Raw genomic sequence first — 22,789 nt, forward strand, 5'->3', positions numbered from 1 at the left:
GGTTTAATAATTATTAAGAAGGGAAAGTGACAGGTCATAATTCCTGTAAAAGAGCATACAAGGCCTGTAGAGTTCTGAGATCAAATTTTATGAACTAATTTAAGCCTGGTGGGGTGGTGGAACGCAGAAATGTGGGACAGCTTGTGATTCAAAGCAGACGGCTTCATCTGTGAAACACATTAGCATGGGAATGTATGGCTGCCAAAGGAACTGGCTTGCTTGCCTTTATTGGAGATACGACTGGCAACCGCAGCATGAGGAACTGTGGAAAGCGCAGAAGTAGCTGAGGGGTCACTCCCATCAACCTCAGTGCCACAAACCCCAGTGGAGCGGGTTTCGCCATGTAGCCGGAAAATGAGCCTGTGCGCTACCAAAGAAACGGACAGTTTTTCAGGGCTAAAAAGGGTATTTTGACCAGCCATGCTGATCACCCAGAGGAATTTAAGTTCCCGAACACAAAACTGAAGACAAAAAGACCCAGGGAACATTACCAGAGAAGATCTTCAACCTCACCAGGGAAGAGCTTTAGCATCACCAGGGAAGATCTTCAAGAGCTGTTCGAACATTTCAGGCAGCCCTCAGCTGCCAAGCATTTGCAACCGAGAACCAGACATGACGTTTTAATTGGGAGTGAAAGTATTTCTCAATTTACATTTGGTACCTTAAAGGGAGGTCCTGTGCAACTCTAAAGTGTTGGAGTGCATAGTCAAAACAACAAAACACATTTCACTGTTCCATGTGTCCTCCAATCTGGGCTGAACTGTTCTGCAATCGCTGTGTCTGTGAATCTAATCTAAGCATAATATCATAGTGTAGGAAGGCAAATAGGTCACCCACCAGTATTTATGGTGAATAAAGCTGTTTGTAATTTGTGATTGTCCCTCTTCCTCTGGTCACCATGGCTGTATGTACTCTTCTAAATCTATAACATTTGGTTTTTGGAGACAAGGAACTGATGCACTGGGAATATTAATAGCTATACATTGAATGGAAATGCTGTGTGTTGATTCTTAGCGGAGAGCACACATTTGATGTGGCTTTCTGATGTTGTAGATTTAAATTCATGACCTACAAGAATTCAGCTCAGTTCAAAACACACTGCAATTCTGATAGAGCAAATTATACAGTATTAGTGAATGTGTGTCTGTCCATATTTATACAAGCGGCATTTATTTGCATTGTGGGAAAAGGAAATGGAACATACCACAAACACCCAAAATAACGATTACAGTGGTTACCTGCCATACATGAATCACACAGTAAACCACACAGTAAGATTCAGATGCATTGCATTAAAAACATTTCAAGCCAATAAATTTGTGGTCTGCACGGAACACAGTTTTGGAACTTTTTAGTAAGCCTGCTGAGTTTTTGTGTGTGTCCGTCTCTTAGAATGAATGAATGTCATTCTATGGGAAGAGAGAACTAATGCAAGATCAGCATTTGTAATGTGGGAGGCAAGAAGACATGGCAGTTTGGAGGATATGGAGGTTTTATGCAAACCATTTAAGATAGCACGCTTATTCTCCGCTTCATTAGCGAACCGTCTGTACACAGCATTTGTTTTGATTTTAGCAAACTAGAGACATAAGTGATCAAAGAGGGAAAAGACATAAAGCAGGAGACACATAAAGAGGAAGGACGAAAAGGGCAGAAAGAGAGCAAAAGAGTGAGAGGAAAGCAGAGAGATGGTGAGAGTAAAAGAGTGAGAGGAAAGCAGAGAGATGGTGAGAGTAAAAGAGTGAGAGGAAAGCAGAGAGATGGTGAGAGCAAAAGAGTGAGAGGAAAGCAGAGAGATGGTGAGAGCAAAAGAGTGAGAGGAAAGCAGAGAGATGGTGAGAGCAAAAGAGTGAGAGGAAAGCAGAGAGATGGTGAGAGTAAAAGAGTGAGAGGAAAGCAGAGAGATGGTGAGAGTAAAAGAGTGAGAGGAAAGCAGAGAGATGGTGAGAGCAAAAGAGTGAGAGGAAAGCAGAGAGATGGTGAGAGCAAAAGAGTGAGAGGAAAGCAGAGAGATGGTGAGAGCAAAAGAGTGAGAGGAAAGCAGAGAGATGGTGAGAGTAAAAGAGTGAGAGGAAAGCAGAGAGATGGTGAGAGCAAAAGAGTGAGAGGAAAGCAGAGAGATGGTGAGAGCAAAAGAGTGAGAGGAAAGCAGAGAGATGGTGAGAGCAAAAGAGTGAGAGGAAAGCAGAGAGATGGTGAGAGCAAAAGAGTGAGAGGAAAGCAGAGAGATGGTGAGAGCAAAAGAGTGAGAGGAAAGCAGAGAGATGGTGAGAGTAAAAGAGTGAGAGGAAAGCAGAGAGATGGTGAGAGTAAAAGAGTGAGAGGAAAGCAGAGAGATGGTGAGAGTAAAAGAGGACGAGCGGGAGAGAGAATGAGAGGCAGAAAAACAAAAAGAAAGAGAGAAGAGTGAGAGTCAGTCTGAAGGAGAGATGGGAGTATAGATGACAGTGCTTTGGTCCAGCTGGAAAGGGTTCTGGAGGCTGTGGATATAAACAGCTCTGAAGTGATCTCGACTGCCCGCATTCTTTCCTGGTTCTCTTCTAGCCCACTCCCCCCACTTCTCCTGCTCCCTTTTCAGCTCGTGACAGGTATATGGTGATGGGGTCGTTCCGGGAGGGCTCCGATACGACAAAATGACAAACAGTGAGGATCAAGTCAGCCAATAAGCCGCAAGCCTCAAAAGGGCACTACCTCTCCCGTACTGCTTGGCTGGGCTACACACACACACACACACACACACACACACACACACACACACACACACACACACACATACACACACACACACACACACACACACACACACACACACACACACACACACACACACACATACACACACACTGCGGCATTATACCTTCTTTGGTAACCAAGTGCAGGTGATGCTCTGCACCCTTTACAAAGTGATCTTTGAATGTTTCTTGTTTGGCCTGCTGGGTTATGGAATGTAACCACTGGAACACCATGTCTTTTTTCTCTCTCCCTCTGTCTCGCTCACGGACACCCACACACACACACACACACACACACACACACGTACACACACACACACACGCGTGCACACACACACACACACACACATACACACACACACGTACACACACACACACGCGTGCACACACACACACACACACACGTACACACACACACACACGCGTGCACACACACACACACACACACATACACACACACGCGCGTATACACACACACACACACACACACACACACACACACACACACACACGCGTGCACACACACACACACACGCGTACACACACACGCGTGCACACACACACACACACACACACACACACACACACACACACACACACACGTACACACACACACACACACACACACACACACACACACACACACACACACGCGCGTACACACACACACACACACACACACACACACACACACACACACGCGTGCACACACACACACACACGCGTACACACACACGCGTGCACACACACACACACACACACACACACACACACACGTACACACACACACACACACACACACACACGTACACACACACACACACACACACACACACACACACACACACACACACGTACACACACACACACACACACACACACACACGTACACACACACACACACACACACACACACACACACACACACACACACACGTACACACACACACACACACACACACACACACACACACACGTACACACACACACACACACACACACACACACACACACACACACACACACACTCCTGATGACCCAGGGCCTTCTGCTCCTGCAGGCCTTACACAGCTTCCTTTGCATCAGACCTGCATAGAGAGTTGCATATCATCTCACACAAGCTAAACACGCAGCGTTAAGAACAGACGTACACAAGCTAAACACGCAGCGTTAAGAACAGACGTACACAAGCTAAACACGCAGCGTTAAGAACAGACGTACACAAGCTAAACACGCAGCGTTAAGAACAGACGTACACAAGCTAAACACGCAGCGTTAAGAACAGACGTACACAAGCTAAACACGCAGCGTTAAGAACAGACGTACACAAGCTAAACACGCAGCGTTAAGAACAGACGTACACAAGCTAAACACGCAGCGTGAAGCACAGACAGACACAGGACTGCAAATCAATATGCCATTTGAAGGGGATCAAATTATTACATTATAGCTTAACATAGGGTAATCAATATCAATATCACAATCTGGCCCAACGGCACACACAGTGTTATACAATTTATACAATCCTATCAGTGAATAAAAAGAGTGGACACGTTGTGAATTACTTACAGATGGTGGTGAGTCTTTGAAGAATCTGATACTGTTTTACTGCATTAACAGTAAATCAGCAGCAGATTTCGAATGTTTAAGGGAGTAAGAAAAAATCATATCAACACACTGATGCATTTTTTGGTCACAGTCAATGTCTTTTATTCTTAAGCAGGCCCAGAACACATGCCTTCGAATGATTCAAACAGACCACCTCAGCGGCTTTTAGTCTCAGATCCTGTGCTCCCTGTCCCGTGTCTCCCAGAACTGCATTAGTGTGGCTGTGTGGCTCATGGCTAAAGGACACCTGCTGTCAGGAGAGGAGATGACAAGAGAACAGAAGAGAGGAAGAACTGGGAGGAGAGACAAAGACAGGAGGGGACAGACGGGAAGAGGAGAGGAAAGAAGGGAAGAGAGGAGGGAGAGATGCGGAAAGCCGGCATTTGTGGACTCATATTTCTTCCTGGTTAACACACCGAGCTCAGCACACCTGACACACATCAAGCTGCGATTATGTGGATGCTCTGATGAGGGACCCCAACAAGGGCCCCGAGATGAAAGCAGCCCGTAGGGACATTCTGTCAAAGCAGCATGCTTCTGTTTGTTCTGTCCTTAGCTTCACCACGCTCCGTGTGTCCTGGGGATTTGGAATGACATTGTGGTGTTTTGCTGAGCCATCTGAAACCAGGTAAATGGATACCGACGGAACATATAGCACCTGCTGCTAATTCAGCATGAATTCAAACCACCAAGTGTCCATATCCATAATTAAAGGGTTCAGGTTTAATAGCTGGGTGCTATTCAGGGTGCAGGAGCTTGACACACACAGAGTTACAGGACTACTGGAGCTCGGTAGCGGTGAGGGACCAGAACACACCCCAGCACTGCCATGTGGAGAGGAATATGGTATTATTAGCAAAGATGCTATCATATTACATTCAAACTTCTAATATTGTATTACACAACCTACATAAATGCAGTAGCTATTAACAAAATTGTTGACTGTATAGCACTTAGATGGACAAAGCATGAGGATTCAACCAGTACAGTAGTGCTGCTTATTCCTGAGATGAACTACTTACAGGGGCAAGATCTGATCTTTACTTCACTGCAGCTGGTGTGTATTGCATGTGAGTCTGGGAGTATATATGTGTGAGGCTTAATTACAGCTAGAAGGGAAGGATGCTGATGTCCTCTGAAGCTGAAGGTAATGCCTTTATTGACATCTCCACAAATCAGCCTAGAAATGTTTATGAGCTGCTATGGGATCCTGACACACAGAAACCAGATCTGTGACACTCTTCACACTCTTCGCTCCTGCGACTAGGCCATTCGTCCACGTGGGAAGGCCATTGGCTGAGCTCAGAGGCTGGCCCTGCTTCCTGCTTTCTGATTCGCCACGCGTTTTATCATCTTTATCTTGAATGGTCGCTTTTCTCGAGTGACAGGAGTCAATACCTGCAGTGTGCCAACACCACCAAAGTCAATAGATAAGCATCTCCAGGCACGCTGAGGGAATCCTCCCGGAAAGATAATGTGTGCTTTTGTAATGGGAGAATTCGATGGCTTTAGGCACCTCTCCCAGTCGTCTAAGTGGACAGCGGGGGCTAATGGCTGTCAGCACACTTCTGGACTGGCTGGACTCTGGTTCCCTGGACCACTGAGATGATATTACATGCTGAGGCAACCCCTAAAAATGCAGAGGGATTCCTTTCATATTTCTCTCATTCCAGAATTACACATTTTTGTTCCTGACTGGGGCAGGATTGGAGGTGGGAGAGGGGTTAGAGCTGTGGAGGTAAGCCGCTCTGAGAGGGAGCTCACTGGGTTTTAACTAGCAGGCAGAGATAGGTCAGATCCCCCTACACACACGTACACATGTACAAGCACACACACATACACATGCAAACACTGTTATACTGTTTGTGATGGTATTTTGATTCTCTCTCTCTCTTTCTCCTTCTTCATCCATCCCACTATCCTTCTATACTTCTTGAGTACGAGCACACATCACACCATTTAGACTCTTTCTCTCACACGCAGCTTTTAAAGCGATGCGCCGCAGAAATCGCTAGTGAGTCACTCTATGCAGGCGCCACCTAGTGGCGAATTTTAGATCACACGGCAGATGCTGCACACCACTTTCTTTGAGCAATCTCGTTACGTCACGCTGATAACATACATTCAAAGATTTCTTTGAATCGTTTAGGTCCAGATTTCTCTGGCAAACACAAGGCTGATGCTAAACGGCATGATTTGAAAACCTTTTTATAAAGAGAGAGGACAGAATGGGTTATAAAATATTTAACATTTCTGGTGTTGATTTCTGGTGTTTGGAGTTTTTTTTACTATTCTGCACAGTGAAACTGATACTAGAATGTCAGAGAATAATATTATTCCGCAGTCAGCTACAAGGAAAAACGAAGAAGATGATATTGTATTTAGAAAGAGAGAGAGGGAGAGAGAGAGAGAGAGCGTGTGTGTATATATATATATATATATATATATATATATATATATATATATGTGTGTGTGTGTGTGTGTGTGTGTGTGTGTGTGTGTGTGTGTGTGTGTGTGTGTGTGCGCGAGAGAGAGAGAGCGAGCGAGAGAGAGCGAGAGAGAGAAAGAGTGTGTGTGTGTGTATATATATATGTGTGTGTGTGTGTGTGTGTGTGTGTGTGTGTGTGTGTGTGCGCGAGAGCGAGAGAGAGAGAGAGAGAGAGAGAGAGAGAGAGAGAGAGAGAGAGAGAGAGGGGTGAAGATGAAGGTGATGCGGCCAGGCATTCGTGCCTCCTCATCTTTTCGTGCACGACTCACGCCTCCGCAGTGCACTGCTGGACAGCGCAGAAGTGCGGAGTACAGGACAGCCCGCGGGAACGCGCACAGAAACAGACCGGTCCTGAAGTCTCCAACAACAACACGGCACTGCACGGAGCCAAACATGCACCTCGCAGTGAGCTGGTCTTCCACGCGGAACTTACTATGAACTACTCAAGGCTGCTTCCAGTCACAGAACGTTAGTTATTGCACAATTTGTCAGGGAGGAGGAAGGACCATTGCAGATATGGACACCTTGTTGTGGATATTGTTTTGTGGAACGGTAAGTATCATCGCACCTGTATAAAGATGTAACGGTTGGGATGTAAATAATGTTCCTTTTTGCAGTGCATGACCGCTGTAAACAGCATCTCTGCGCGTGAGTTTGCCTATTAGACCTGCTCGCGGTGGCCTTTAGAACCTCTCGGCATTTAGACCGTAATGCGGGGACACACATGCTCGGGAAGAACTTGTCCTTCCATAATTATCCCCCTTGACCATTTCTCACGTTCTTCAGCTGCGTGTACAAATAACTGCGCAGCTCCAAAGATGTCCAGAACAGGTGCAGCTTGCTCCGTTTATTTATTTATTTGGTTATTTATATATTTCTAATGATCAGGAGTCAGATTTTAGAATAAGCTCTTCAGCCGGGATACACATGAGCACGATGGGACTCACGCATGCTGTAACGCGCTCACTTACGCACACGTCGACGCCAGCGCTGTAAACTTTCTCCAAGAGCAGCGGATGGAGAGCGCGCAGCTACGCGAGGCGCCGAAACGAAGCTCCGACTCCTCGAATTCTCACGCCTAGTAGAAAATGTTTTTGAAATGACATTTGAGTTCTCTCTTGCCCTATGGACCAATTGTAATGGAAAGGGCCGTCGTTACTTAAAGTGATTATAGGCTATTTAATGTCTTCATACAATTTCTTTAAGAGAGGGATTATAACATTTTGGCAATGACATGTCGGTATAGATTGTTTCCATGATACGAAGCAATGCAGACGACTGATGCAAAGCATGTGGAGCTCGCTGGGGACTCTATGCCTCCCGTGACCCTCAGTACCTCCAGTTCGAACACGTATCACGTATTATAGACGCGCGCAGCGGTAAATGCAGTTACACCGTGGCCTCTTTTTAATCTGAACTGATGAACAAAAACAGCAAATGAGTTTCAGAGCGCATGCTATGTGTGAGCCACTGTCGCGGTGCATTATATTAGCCGTGTGCCTGCGCGGAGCCAGTGCACGTTGTAGATTTAGAGGAGACAAATGGTCTAATTGGCTGGGAAATCGCTTGGAGCCTGTCAAAGCCTGACGGTTCCTGGTATTGCTGCGAGACTGCATGCGGGTATTGTGCTTGCGTGCACTGGGGGCTCACTAAAGCACAGCACACCAATAGCTCAGCACCATAGAATCATACAGTATTTGAGGAGAACGAGCACGGGTCACCATTAAGGACGCTGACGAGGAGGCACCGCGTGCGACGCTCATGGTGTCTGATATGGGAATCAAAGGACCAGGTTAAACGGGCCTCCTCGAGCGAATGCAAATATTTCTGTATACAACATATGAATATTCATATATATACAGAGAGAGAGAGAGAGAGAGAGAGAGAGAGAGAGAGAGAGAGAGAGAGAGAGAGAGATTGGCCTACTTTATTCATTGTATATGTAATAACGCTTTGGAGGTCTTGTAAGTAAACACGGGCATGTCAATAACGGAGCCGAACTGCAGTGATCTGAATTGAATGAAAAAAGAAGGGCGGGCGGGAAGAGACGGAATAGGGAGCAGAGAGGAGAGCAAAGGGGTTAAGCCGGCTGATGTGGCTGTGCATCTGTTCCTGAATGGAAGTGGGAGAGCAGGAGGGAGGAAGAGAAAGCATGGCCGATAGCGCTAGACAGAGGTAGAGATGAAAGTGCAGAAAAATCTTTTTTTTTTTTGCAAAGAAATATTTTCCTGAAAGAGCTCTGAAGATTAGAGAAGCCTTTTCTGTTTCTCCCATTAATGACAAATATGGTCTCCATAACCTCCATAATTGCTTCCTTTTGCTTCCTTATTCAAGTTCGTATGTAGTGAATGCAACGAGCCTTGCTTCTCATGCAAGGGAACATTCACTGTCAAAAGGAACGTGTTTATATGTGTGTTCATTTATAGAAATTGCAGAATTGCATTATATATCAATAGATATATATATCAATAGTTCCCACATCCTCTGCATATACACCCACATTAGGGGCTGTGACCCCTAAACTGAGAGAATGGCTCCAGCAGATCCCAGGAACAACATCTGAGATCTCTGTCCAGAAGAGTGCAGTCCTGGGATTAGCTCTCTCTCTCTCTCTCTCTCTCTCTCTCTCTCTATATATATATATATATATATAAAAGTTAGTGTGTGTACATGTGTATTTGTATCTTTTCTAGAATGCTCTGGATTCCATATGAAAATTATTGTATGCGCTCATCTAAATCAGTGTACATGAGAAAACTGCATGTGTGTGCATACAAGTATGCATACGTGTGAGTGTGTGTGTGTGTAGAGCTCACACCGTCATGCTGCACACGCACTAGGGGAGCTACTACCTGCTGACAGTCATGAATGAACATTTCAGTCTGTCGACTCAAACACTGAAGATGGTGTTCATGCATACATTAATGCACATTTGGACACACAAACACCCACACATAACACACATAACATATACACACACACACACACCTATAAAACCTGTTCTTGATGTGCTCTAGAGGTGGACTTTAATTAAACTAGTAATGAGTTCAGTGGTGTACAGCTCTTCCTATCTGTGTGTGATACAGACAGGGGTAATAACTGTCGTACGTTTTGAATACTTATAAGAGTGTGTATAAGGCCTATCAGTGTTAGTGTGTGTCTCGCTGAGTTTGCTTTCTCTGGCCAGCACAGCAGAAACAGCTGCACCGCACCACCGCTTCTGATCCGCACACCCCCCCATTCAGAGGCAGCGGCTCCACTCACAGTGACCTCTGCACCCCCCCCCCCCCCCCCCCCGAGGAACAGCAGGCCACTCCCTCTGAGGAGGTGGAGGAGCAGGGTGTAGCCATGCAGGGGGAGGGGGCGAGGCTGATGGTTTCCAGGCCCGCTAACGTCAGCGCTCCGCCTACACACCCTGCTCCGCTTCCACGCATGCTTCCTCAGTAGCTCGCAACCAAACAGTCGCCACACGACTTCCCTGAGAAGACTGTGTGTGTGTGTGTGTGTGTGTGTGTGTGCATATGTGTGTGTGTGTGTGTGTCCATCCTCGCAGGTGCTGGCGGTGTGCGGCTCCAAGCTGGAGCGGCCGGGACAGGCGCAGGAGCCCTGTGACTCCGGCCAGTACACCAGCACGGGCGAATGCTGCCTGGAGTGCCCACCCGGGGAGGGCGTGCTGAAGAAGTGCGGCCCCGCGCAAACCGTGTGCAGCCAGTGCCTTGACAGTGAGTACGCATCGCACGCAAACACACTCACACACCCACATGCACACACAACACAGGAGCACAAGCGCATGCATGCACTCACACGCACACACATCAGTGGATTACCCAGCTGTTGTGATGCACGTGTGTGTGTGTGTGTGTGTGTGTGGGTGTGTGTTTGGGGGGGGGTGATGTTTGCTTTGAGAGCTTTTTCTTGGTCAAGTAATGCAACACTTTGCCTTGCACCACCGCTGCTACACTGTAACTGCACCATTAACGCTGTATAATGGACCGACTAACAAGGCGTCACAAAACACTGATGGCCTGTACTTACTCCATTTGTGAGTGGAGTGGGGCAGCAGAAAATTCCGTTCCCCGATCAAAGTGTTGCGTAATCACTCCGCTCCAACCCTGCTCCATCTTTCCTTGTTCCAGCTCCTCGCTCGCTCACGCCTTCTCTCCTTCTCGCCTTTGCTCCTTGATCACGCCTCTCCTTCTCTCCTTGGCTCCTCACTCGCTCCTTCTCTCTTTCTCTCCTTGGCTCCTCACTCGCTCCTTCTCTCCTCACTCGCTCCTTCTCTCCTTCTTTCCTTCGCTCCTCACTCACTCCTCGCTCAGAATGCGCTGTAATCCCGCCGCTCTAACTTCACTCTGCTATCTCTGCTTCCTGCTCCCCACTTAAGACAGAAAAAAGGCTTCTATTTTAATATCTGTTAAGAATGTGAGTTTTTAGCTTGACAAAACGAGATAAAACACTGTAAGAAAGGTGTCGTGTTTGATTGAACTTAAGGAAAACCAGCATCAGACTGCAAAATGTTTTCATCCAAAGAATCTCAAATGATTTTAACCAAGAAACATCATTATTGTTCCGCCTGCTGTGCATTGTGCAGGGACACATCTCTATAGATGGAAAACTACAGTATGTCATGTTTTCGAATCCTGTGACTTTTTAATCCCACAACAAATCCTTTGGGGTAAAAAGATCACCATACTCATGTTCATCAGCAGGAGTTTTAATTAGGGACTTGTATTTTTGATCATTTCTATGGTCCCTCTGAAAATTCCTAGAGAATGCCAAGCTTGTAGAAATATACAGTGCTGTTTCATTCTGGGCTGCTGTCATGTGTTGCACTGGAGAGGTACTGGACCAGTACTGGAGAGGTATTGGAGCTGTACTGGAAAAGTACTGGAGCTGTACTGGAGAGTTACTGGAGCTGTACTGGAGCTGTACTGGAGTGCGACTGGAGCAGTACTGGACTGGTACTGGAGCAGTACTGGAGTGATCTTGAAACAAAAGACAACTCCAGTGCTCTAACTTTCTGAAAACCTGCTCCTTGCTCTAGGCAGCATTACGTCTCTCTGCTCCCAGTTCCACTCTCACTGTGCACTGCACTCATATACGGGTTTGTCTTTTTAGATTACACAGTGTTACTGTGTTACTACACATGGTTACTCTGTGTGTTACTAAAATTACATATAGTGTTGGTTAGTGTTGGTTAGTGGAGGTTTTGGTTGAGGGGTTGCTTCACAGCTATCAGTGTCTGAAGAGACAGACATAATAAATGAAAGTTGATGTGCTAGGCAGATACTCTTTTCTGTGAGTTTGGCCGTCTTCTATAAAAAACCTGTTGACATAATTACTGCAGAGTCAATACTGTGGAGTCAGTGTTTTGTTGTATATCTGCCTGTACTGTGTCCTAAAAAAAGAATTTGGTCTCTGTTTCCTTCTATAACAAATTCCTGAAGTAGTGGATGCAGGAGAGAACTAAAATAGTCCTCTCTGAGTGTACAAAACAAATGTAGAGAGGAGGGTAGAGAGAGAGAGAGAGGTCTGAACACTCGGGTCACACCATCCACTTGTCACCCGGGTCACACCATCCGCTCGTCACCCGGGTAACACCAGCCGCTCATCACCCGGGTCACACCATCCGCTCGTCACCCGGGTCACACCATCCGCTCGTCACCCGGGTAACACCAGCCGCTCATCACCCGGGTCACACCATCCGCTCGTCACCCGGGTCACACCATCCGCTCGTCACCCGGGTCACACCATCCACTCGTCACCCGGGTCACACCAGCCGCTTGTCACCCGGGTCACACCATCCGCTCGTCACCCGGGTCACACCATCCACTCGTCACCCGGGTCACACCAGCCGCTTGTCACCCGGGTCGCACCAGTTGCTCGTCACCTGGGTCACACCATCCACTAGTTGCCTTGGCCACACCAGCCACTGGTCAGCTGGGTCACACCAGCTGCTCGTCACCTGGATCACACCATCCACTCATCACCCGGGTCACACCAGCCACTCGTCACCTGGATCACAGCATCCACTCATCACCCGGGTCACACCAGCCACTCATCACCTGGATCACACCATCCACTCATCACCCGGGTCACACCAGCCGCTTGTTACCCGGATCACACCATGCACTTATCACCCAGGTCACACCATACACTAGTCGCCTGGGCCACACCATCCACTCGTCACCCAGGTCACACCATCCACTCGTCACCCAGGTCACACCAGCTGCTTGTCACCCGGATCACACCATCCACTCATCACCCGGGTCACATCATACACTAGTTGCCTGGGTCACACCATCCACTCATCACCCAGGTCACACCAGCCACTCGTCACCTGGATCACACCATCCACTCATCACCCGGGTCACACCAGCCGCTTGTTACCCGGATCACACCATGCACTTATCACCCAGGTCACACCATACACTAGTCGCCTGGGCCACACCATCCACTCGTCACCCAGGTCACACCATCCACTCGTCACCCAGGTCACACCAGCTGCTTGTCACCCGGATCACACCATCCACTCATCACCCGGGTCACATCATACACTAGTTGCCTGGGTCACACCATCCACTCATCACCCAGGTCACACCAGCCACTCGTCACCTGGATCACACCATCCACTCATCACCCGGGTCACACCAGCCGCTTGTTACCCGGATCACACCATGCACTTATCACCCAGGTCACACCATACACTAGTCGCCTGGGCCACACCATCCACTCATCACCTGGGTCACACCATCCACTTGTCACCCAGGTCACACCATCCACTCGTCACCCAGGTCACACCAGCCGCTTGTCACCCGGATCACACCATCCACTCATCACCCGGGTCACATCATACACTAGTTGCCTGGGTCACACCATCCACTCATCACCCATTTCACACCAGCCGCTTGTCACCCGGATCACACCATCCACTCATCACCCAGGTCACACCATACACTAGTTGCCTGGACCACACCATCCACTCGTCACCCAGGTCACACCATCCACTCATCACCCAGGTCACACCAGCCGCTTGTCACCCGTATCACACCATCCACTCATCACCCGGGTCACACCATACACTAGTTGCCTGGGTCACACCATCCACTCATCACCCGGGTCACACCAGCCACTCGTCACCTGGATCACAACATCCACTCATCACCCGGGTCACACCAGCCACTCATCACCTGGATCATAACATCCACTCATCACCCGGGTCACACCAGCCACTCGTCAGCCCCCCGTACGCTTGCCCTCTCTGCAGGGACACTGGCTGGGGTGACCCAGAGGCAGCACACAGAGCGCAGAAAGGTCACGTCACTGTCGTGCATCACTAACTCAGTCTCACCGTTTTTAACATTCTGAATGATTAAGGGCCCTGATTATGGGAGGCGGACTGACCCGAGGAGGCCGTTCTTAAGACACGCCCTGTCTGCTGCTTCACTAGAGCCTGTCGACTGCCTCAGCTGGGAAGCAAAAACACTATTGGTTACCTGTGTGCTTTTTTCAGCCTTCCTCACACACCCACACACTCTCTCTCTCTCTCACACACACACACACGCACACATGCAAACACCCAAACACTGACCTCCTTCAGGCTATCTGAGCCAGTATAAATGCAAGCAACTACGTCAGCTTCTACTAAAATATTTAGCTGTCTGCTCTTCCTTTTTCGCACTTGCTGACTGTTCCCTGAGCCATCAGACATCAACGTCCCCCTAAGAAAGCATCATTGCTAGCTGATATCACTCAGTCTTTGTAAAAAAGAAAATGAAAATCTCACCATAGCTTTGGTGACAGTGTCAACAGCCAGCTGCTGTACTGAAAGCACAGGGAGTTCAGTACCACACCTCCTCTCCACCAGGGAGCTGTTTTAGTCTGGACCTCCAGTTGGCTCAGTGCTGGTGGCCTGGTGAACATCACCACGACTTAATGAGGAGTCTACAAATCACCGGCGCCCCACAGATTAACCTGGGATCTGATACAGACCTTACCCATGCACAAGAGAGACACGTATTGAAGAAAACTAGAAAATGAAAGAGAAAAAAGACATGTGCAATATAAGCACAGTGCTTACTGGAGTAGCTACGCTTTTCTTTTGTTTTTGTGAAGCAGTGTGTTTTTGGAGTGCAGGCCTCCCCAGGATGACCCCAGTTACTTCCTCACGTTGTACTCCGACCGTAAAAACCTGTTTAGCCATATCGGTATTCGACACGTGCAGTTATAAGAGAAGCGCGATTAAAACATCAACGCTACCTTTAGTATGCACGTTCCTGTCTTACATGGTCTGCAGTCTAGAAGTCAGTTTGCTCACACTACTGTAATAAAATCCAGAAATTAAAACATGACTACAGAACATACACTCATTCTCAGGCTGTGTGGGGATGTGTGTATGTTCGCGCGCGTGCGTGTGTGATCAGTGCAGATCTGTCTGGATGGTAACGGTGGTGATTCTTCTCCAGCTGGACGAAGGCTTTGGGACTGTAAACCATCTCAGGGGCTTCGGGGTGTCCACACAGAGCGACCGCTTCACAGTGCAGTGGGAGGGGCGTGTGTGGGGGGGCGGGTGTGTGTCACCGAGGGGCTGCTTACTGTGGTGTAGGGGGAAGGTGGGGTCGTGTGGGGATGGCAGCATCAGACAGGGGCTCAGGTCCTGGGCTGGCACACGCATGCCGTGTCCCGTAAACTAGACGCTGCTGTGGCGTTCTAGCCTCATAGATTTAGTGCTGTCTCAAAAATGCTGTGGTCAACTGGGGGGGGAGCCTGAGCGAGTAATAACTGTCACGCAGGCCTGGGGACATCGGAACATGAGTCTGGTTATGAAAACGATATGTGCTGTGTTTTTTATATGTAGGTCACAGTGATAAAGTGAAGGACAGTTTACAGAGCAGAGTGTGCGGATCAGAGCCCCAATTCTAAAAGAGGTTGTAGCCATCCATTAATAATTAATGAAGGAGAGACAGATATGTGGGGGGAAAGAGTGAGATGGAGGGAGGGAGAGAGAAAGAGAGAGGGGGGGAGAGAGAGAGGGAGAGAGGGATGGGCCAGATGGGTTGGATGTGTTGTTTAGCGAATTGACAGGTTTTCCAGTACACCAGCGTCTAGATTTGCTTGTCCATATGTCTCACCATCCTTCCTCCTCACCTCACAGTGCAAACACTGGCCAGTCTGGCTTTAGCTCGAAATGCTCAGCACTGAGTGTGTGTGTGTGTGTGTGTGTGTGTGTGTGTGTGTGTGCGCGAGCATGTGTGCATTTGTAACGACATGCCGTGCAAAGTCTCTTCCACCCAGGATATTTTAGGGCAGGTGGTGTCGTATTTGACTGTGACACACGTGTGATCTTTAGTGGTAACAGTATCCTTGGCTCACACTGGACAGATGGGCCATTCCCTCTCATCCCAGCCTACACCCCCGTGAGCTGCAGCTGGGGTCTCTCCTTCGCCTTCTCCTCTCCCTCTGTGTACAGATGTTTGGGCTATTGGCCACCATCACTGTATTGTTGTGTGTCCTGTATAAATAGACAGTCATGCATCTCTTCCGATGGGTTGGGCAAGAGTGACTCATTTTAAATCTCATGGTAAAAATAGGCGTTTTGGTAACAAACCGGCCAGATGTGTTTGTGCCTGCTGTTTGGGAGTTGCTGGTTCCCAGCATCCTCCAGTCCTCAGTCCTGGAATCATCTAGACAGCCAGCTGATTGGTCCACCAGCCACAGAGATGAGGTGGGCTGGGCTTTACTGGTGTGCATGTTGGGATGTACATGGGGAAGATGCAAACATCACTATGGACTAGTGTAATAGCTGTTTCTCTACAACTAATGGATTATTGCAATGTTCATCTTGCTGAAGTAAATATCTCACAATCTTTAAATTTGTGAATCCTTGTTTCATTTACTGAAAGGCAGATGGGATCTGTTGTTTACATTATTATTTCTTACTTTCTTTCTGGGTGTCTATAAACAGATAAACATTAGTCATTCTGTTCTATGTTGTGTAAGTTGTCTTAAGGATTAAAGGCTTTTAGGTGTTGAAATATTAAATCCTTCCAGGTAAGAACAATGATGAAAGGAGAAAAGTGACAGATGCATAATAAGAGAAAAAGAAGGAAAGACATGGAGAGTGAGAGAAAAAAAGACATGACATAGATAACTTGGATGCACGTGTGTGTGTGCGTGCGTGCGTGCGCGCGTGCGTGCGTGTGTGTGTATGTGTGTGTGTGTGTGCGTGTGCGTGTGGGTGTGCATGTGGGTGTGTGTGCGTGCGTGCGCGCGTGCGTGCGTGTGTGTGTGTGTGTGTGCGTGTGCGTGTGGGTGTGCGTGTGGGTGTGTGTGTGCGCGCGCGTGTGTGTGTGTGTGTGTGTGTGTGAGTTTTTGGGTAGGCAAGGTGTGGAACAACGCTGTAGGCTCTTTCACATGCTAATTATAAAAACATTCCTTCTGCATGCACACACACACACACACACACACGTACGTACATGCATGTATGAGAAAAGCTATAGTGTCTTTCAGCAGTTTACCACTCTGTCTCAGCCAGAAACTCTTTCCCTTCCTCCCTCTCCTCTCCTCCCCCCCCCACACACACGCACACACACACGCACACGCACACACACACACACACACGCACACACACACACACACACACACACACACACACACTCACTCACTCACTCACTCACTCACTCACTCACTCACTCACTCACTCTCTGCTGTCCTCCCTCCAAAACACTCCTCACTGGAGTCAGTGACATACACAGGCCTTCTGAATAATTAACAACATTTCTAATTATATCTGAAAATAATGCTGCAGGAACATGCAATAATGATTTTGTAAGGCCAACCAAACCTCCGCCAGGAGCAAAAACTCCCAGAGAAAGTAAAGGGTCCTAAGTTTCTTTGAGGAAACTCTGGAGAAAATAGATTTATTTCTGGAGTTTCCTTGGACTAAATGGACTGATGTGAGGGAAGGAGGGTAAATAATTGCACTGCTACTATGAGAAGAGAGAGCAGAATATCACACACCACGGTGTCATTAAGTTGTTAGGCCTCTATATGATTTGTGTTTGCTTTGTTTGACAAGAGCAGGGCTGTGGGCGGAGTTTAATAAACCCAGGCTTGGTCGTTCCTGTTGATGCCTTATACTGTATTAGTGCATTAGTGTATTTTATTTATAACCACAGAGAGACCAGATAATGCAGTGAAGCTGTGCTTCTATCAGCTATACACCAAGATCAGTTCCATAATGAGCAAAAGCACTGTCCAAACACACACACGCACGCACGCTCGGACACACACATACACAGAGAGAGAGAGAGAGAGAGAGAGAGAGAGAGAGAGAGAGAGAGAGAAAATCAGGTCACTGTGGTCGACCTTTCTAGCAATGTCCAGTAAACACTATTATCCACATTACCCCTCTTCCATCTTTTCAAGCTTTTCTCATGTTTTGTTTTTTCCTCAGAGTTCATTCCCTAGAGCCTCACCTCTCTCTTGTTCCATTCCTGTCTCTCTCCTTCTCCATATCTCTCACTCCTCGCCTGTTTCATCCTCAGCAGGAACTCTTCCTACACAGAAACACGCGATTGCTCGTGTACACTCGATTACATTTGTTTTATTTCTTCATTTTCCTCTGAAGTTACGGATGACCTCGGCTGCCCTACCCCACTCTCCCTTTCCACAGGCGAGACCTACTCGGACATCTACAGCCACACGGAGGCGTGTCAGCAATGCACCGTGTGCTCGGGGCTGCTGCGCATGCAGACGCCCTGCACCGACTCCAACGATGCCGTGTGCATGTGCGACTACGGCTACTACTGGGACGAGGCGTCGGGAGACTGCCGGTCGTGCACCGTGTGCTCGTATGGGTACGGCATGTACGTGCGCTGCGAACACGACCATGACACCGTGTGTGAGCCGTGCGAGGATGACACGTTCTCAGACCAGGAGAGCTGGCTGGACCCCTGCCTGCCCTGCACCGTGTGCGACGACGAAATAGAGACACAGCTGAGGGAATGCACACCCAAGGCTGACGCCATGTGTCACGGTGAGACGCACACACACGCGCAAGTACAGACAGAGGCAAGCAATTGCATGCTCATACACAGGCATGAACAAACATTCCCACACACACACATACACACATCTATTTCACTGAGAGTAGAATTGTGCTGTGGAGGGCATGCAATCTTGTGAGGAAAACACACACACACACACACACACACACACTTGGCACTGCTCCCTGACCCTTCACTCAGTAAGAAATGACTGTTGTAGTTTAACAAACTTAATATTGGACTGACTGCAGCAAGCACAGTTTTCAGCAGGGCGAAGGCACATATATCCTGCTGTAGGTGCGGTGTGTTTCAGTTCAGACTCCCTTCACTGAGATGTCCTCTACATCAACCACTGGAGAGGCAGTAACACAGCACAGTCCCACCAGGACGCTCATCTGAACCAACGTGAAAACACTTCAAATGCTACAATAATTTAGTTCCATTTTCCCAACCAGGTCACACTAGTTATAGAGTGCTTTGGCTTTCCCCCTGTAACATGTAGAGCAATAAACACACATACACACACACATACACACTTTCACCTGTTCACCTGCTCCCCCCCGCCAATGGGTAATCTGCCTCTCTAGCATTCACTTTCCTTCAGGAGCATAAGGGTTAACTAGGGTCACTTTCTCACATGTCTGTTCCAGCATGACAGGTGAAAGGTCAAAGTGCAAATATTCTGTGTGCACAAGTTCACCCGGATAAGTCACAGAGTTCACAGAAGTCAAGTCTAACTGCCCTTGCTGCATAAAGCTATGCTGGCCTGACTGAATATATCTCAATTAGAAGTTCTGAGTTTTCTCTCACTCTTTCTCTCTCACACACACGCACACACACGCATATATGCACATACATGAACACGAGTGTATGCATGCTCAAACTCACACATGTCCACACACACACACACACATGCACGCACACGCACACACACACACACACACACACACACACGCTTGAGGGCATCAGACATCAGAAGGGCCTACCTCCCAAAGAGCAGCATGTTAATCCAATAACACGGCACATTACACGCCCTGCCCAGCCGTGGAAACAGGGCTTCCTCTGTGAGTGTGTGTGTATGTGTGATTATCCCTGCTACTGCTGCGCATATCCAGGCTGCATGTGCTGCTCTGGGCTTGGGCGTCTGGTGTATATCAGCTGCTGTTTCAGCTGCAGGCTCCGCCGAGTGTTAGCAACTGCTGAAGGCTCCTCTGAGCTCCGTGGAGAGGGACACAGAGTGTCTGAGGGCTTGTGGGTTTGTTTTTTTGTTTTTTTGCTTTGGACTTTATGATGAGGTACATAGAGGTGCTGTTTATGGTTTTTGGATTAATGAAGAAGAATTTAGAGCTACGCGTTTCACTTTGGGCCCCCTGGAAAGGGTCGGAAGGAAGCAGGCAGCTGTCGCACGGTTGTCTGGACTGGAGTTTAGATGAAATTAAGCCAATATATCTTACCCTCTCCCAAATCTAACCTTCAAGAGCCTATATCCTGTATCCTCCTACAGAAGAGCCTATATCCTGTATCCTCCTACAGAAGAGCCTATATCCTGTATTCTCCTACAGAAGAGCCGATATCCCATATCTTCCTACAGAAGACCCGAGATCCCATATCCTCCTACAGAAGAGCCAATATCCCATATCCTCCTACAGAATAGCCGATATCCCGTATCCTCTTGCAGAAGAGCCTATATCCCGTATCCTCCTACAGAAGAGCCTATATCCTGTATCTTCCTACAGAAGAGCCTATATCCTGCCCCTTGTGAAGAGCCCCTTGTGACTTGACATTCTCTGGCAGAGCAGGTGGTGTTGGGCTTCACAGGTTTGAGAGCAGCAGCAACATTTGGTTTTGATTGGGAGCTTGGCTGTAAATCTTCGCTTTGGATAAAGAAACATCCGGGATTTTGTTCTGCCTATTCCGGCAAATTCTGGCAACGCTCTGGCAACGACTGAATTTGGGCTGCACTTCCAGTCGGATGTGCCACACGGAGAGAGTGTGAACATATGGGCACCTGCTCATAGTGGAGACGTTACAGTAGCAGCAGCTTGTAGGAGGATACAGATGGAATGCATAAATCAGAGAGCCTCTTTAAGTGCAAGACAATTATTGAGGCTCAGTAAAGAGCACACACACACACACACACACACACACACACACACACACACACACACACACACACACAGACATGCACTCAGACACGCACAAACATTCTTAGACACACAGACACACACGCGCACACACATACATACATTCACACACACACTCCCTGGCAGCTGTTCATTTGCAAAAGGTTGCCTTTGATCATGTCTGCCAAAACGCTTCTGTCATGGGAAAGGAGTGGAGAGGAGAAGAGAAAGAAGGTAAGAAAAAGCCAAAAAACAAAATAATATATATATATATGCACTTATGAAGAAGACTACAGAAAGCATTACAGATGGCGGGTTCCTGTGGATTCCACCCCACTGTTAACATGTTCCACAATTAAGCAAGTTAAGGTTTAGCAAATCTTCAAACCCGATAAATGAGTGAAAACGGCTGAGAGCAGGAAGAGAAAAGGAATACGGAAAGGCATCATAAAGACCCTGGAAGCGGGAACCGAATCAAACAGCTGTCTATATGCCCCCTGCACCAGCACAAAGATGACTTATGGTCCCTCATATAGACCAAATATACTCCCCCCACAGACATAAGTGTTTCTTATGTTTCCGCAGAAAAGACCACCCTCAGTGTTAGCCACATGGTAGCATCAGCGATGACCTCATGTGTGACCTTTACAGTCACTTTCGTTCTTGCCTGTTTGTCCTTTCTCTCTTTTTCTCTCACTCTCCATCCCTCTTTCTCTCCCTTTCATGCCTGTGTTGCTGATCCATGTGTCATTGCAGTTTGGCGAGTGTCTTAATGACAAGCTCTGTGATGGACATGACCACATGAACTCCACAGGCACATGTGATGAACATTAAGCTTAATGGTCATTCTCTTATCTCAGTGGTGGTCCTTTCACCAATGTGAGTCACACTTCAGTCAGTGTATATGTATTGTGTGCGTGTGCGTGTGTGAGTGCGCGCGCGCGCGTGTGCGTGTGTGTGTGTGGGCGTACGCGCGCGCATGCGTGTTTGTGTGTGTGTGTGTGTGTGTGTGTGTGTGTTTAAATGAGCTCTTTGCCTGAAGTCCAACTGTCAATCTCTCTTCTGTCTCCTCCTACACACTCTCATTTGGTTTCCAGTTTCCTGAACACAATAACTGACTTTTGACACACCCAAACTCAAACTTCGCAGTCCTTCAGATCTGCTAAGGCAGCCAAACTAGTTTTACCTTCAAATCTAAGACATTACCTTCTCTTAACCCACTATTCATCCTTACATTACCATTAGAAACATCTGAGATTCTGAAATGTGCAGTAGCACCAAGTAGCATTTGGCAACTGCCTGTTATTTTGGCAACCTTCATCTGTGTGACAGTGCTTTTGACTTTACCTTGTAATATGTTTTCCTTCTATTTCATGTTTTCTTAAATACTTCTTATGTCCAACCCTCTATAAATACTTTATATTATTAGCTTGTTGGACTGAAGGTTGTAGTAGGAGGAGTGATTGAGGAGGAGAGGAATGAACAGAGATCGACAGGAAAGGGGGAAGAGAGCAGGCAAGATAGAGAGAAGGAGGGAGGAGGGACAGAGACAGAGAAGGAGCGACAGAGTGATGCAGGGACAGAGAGGGAGAGATGTGGAGGGACAGAGAGAGAGGGAGAGATGTGGAGGGACAGAGAGAGAGAGGGAGAGATGTGCTGAGTTGTTCTCCCTGTAGGGTCGATACAGCTGCTGGAGTTTCTCTCTCAGCATAAGGTTTCAATGTATGACCTCTGTCGGCAGCTATTACTGCATGTACACACACACACACACACACACACACACACACACAC

The 22,789-nt window shown here is 47.8% G+C and overlaps 1 protein-coding gene across 1 annotated transcript in view; it reads left to right on the plus strand.

The window, feature by feature from the left end:
* Positions 1–7,055: 7,055 nt before the first annotated feature.
* Positions 7,056–22,789, plus strand: part of ngfra (nerve growth factor receptor a (TNFR superfamily, member 16)) — a 29,800-nt gene continuing 14,066 nt past the window's right edge. The window contains exons 1-3 of the mRNA XM_026998019.3: positions 7,056–7,380; positions 10,382–10,550; positions 18,503–18,865. Of these exons, the coding sequence (XP_026853820.3) occupies positions 7,345–7,380; positions 10,382–10,550; positions 18,503–18,865 (568 nt within the window). The 5' untranslated portion in view covers positions 7,056–7,344. The remainder of the gene's footprint in view (positions 7,381–10,381; positions 10,551–18,502; positions 18,866–22,789) is intronic.

The sequence above is a fragment of the Electrophorus electricus genome, chromosome 3 (genome assembly GCF_041902795.1).
Source record: "Electrophorus electricus isolate QZ-2024a chromosome 3, ASM4190279v1, whole genome shotgun sequence".
Classification (NCBI taxonomy): Eukaryota; Metazoa; Chordata; class Actinopteri; order Gymnotiformes; family Gymnotidae; genus Electrophorus; species Electrophorus electricus.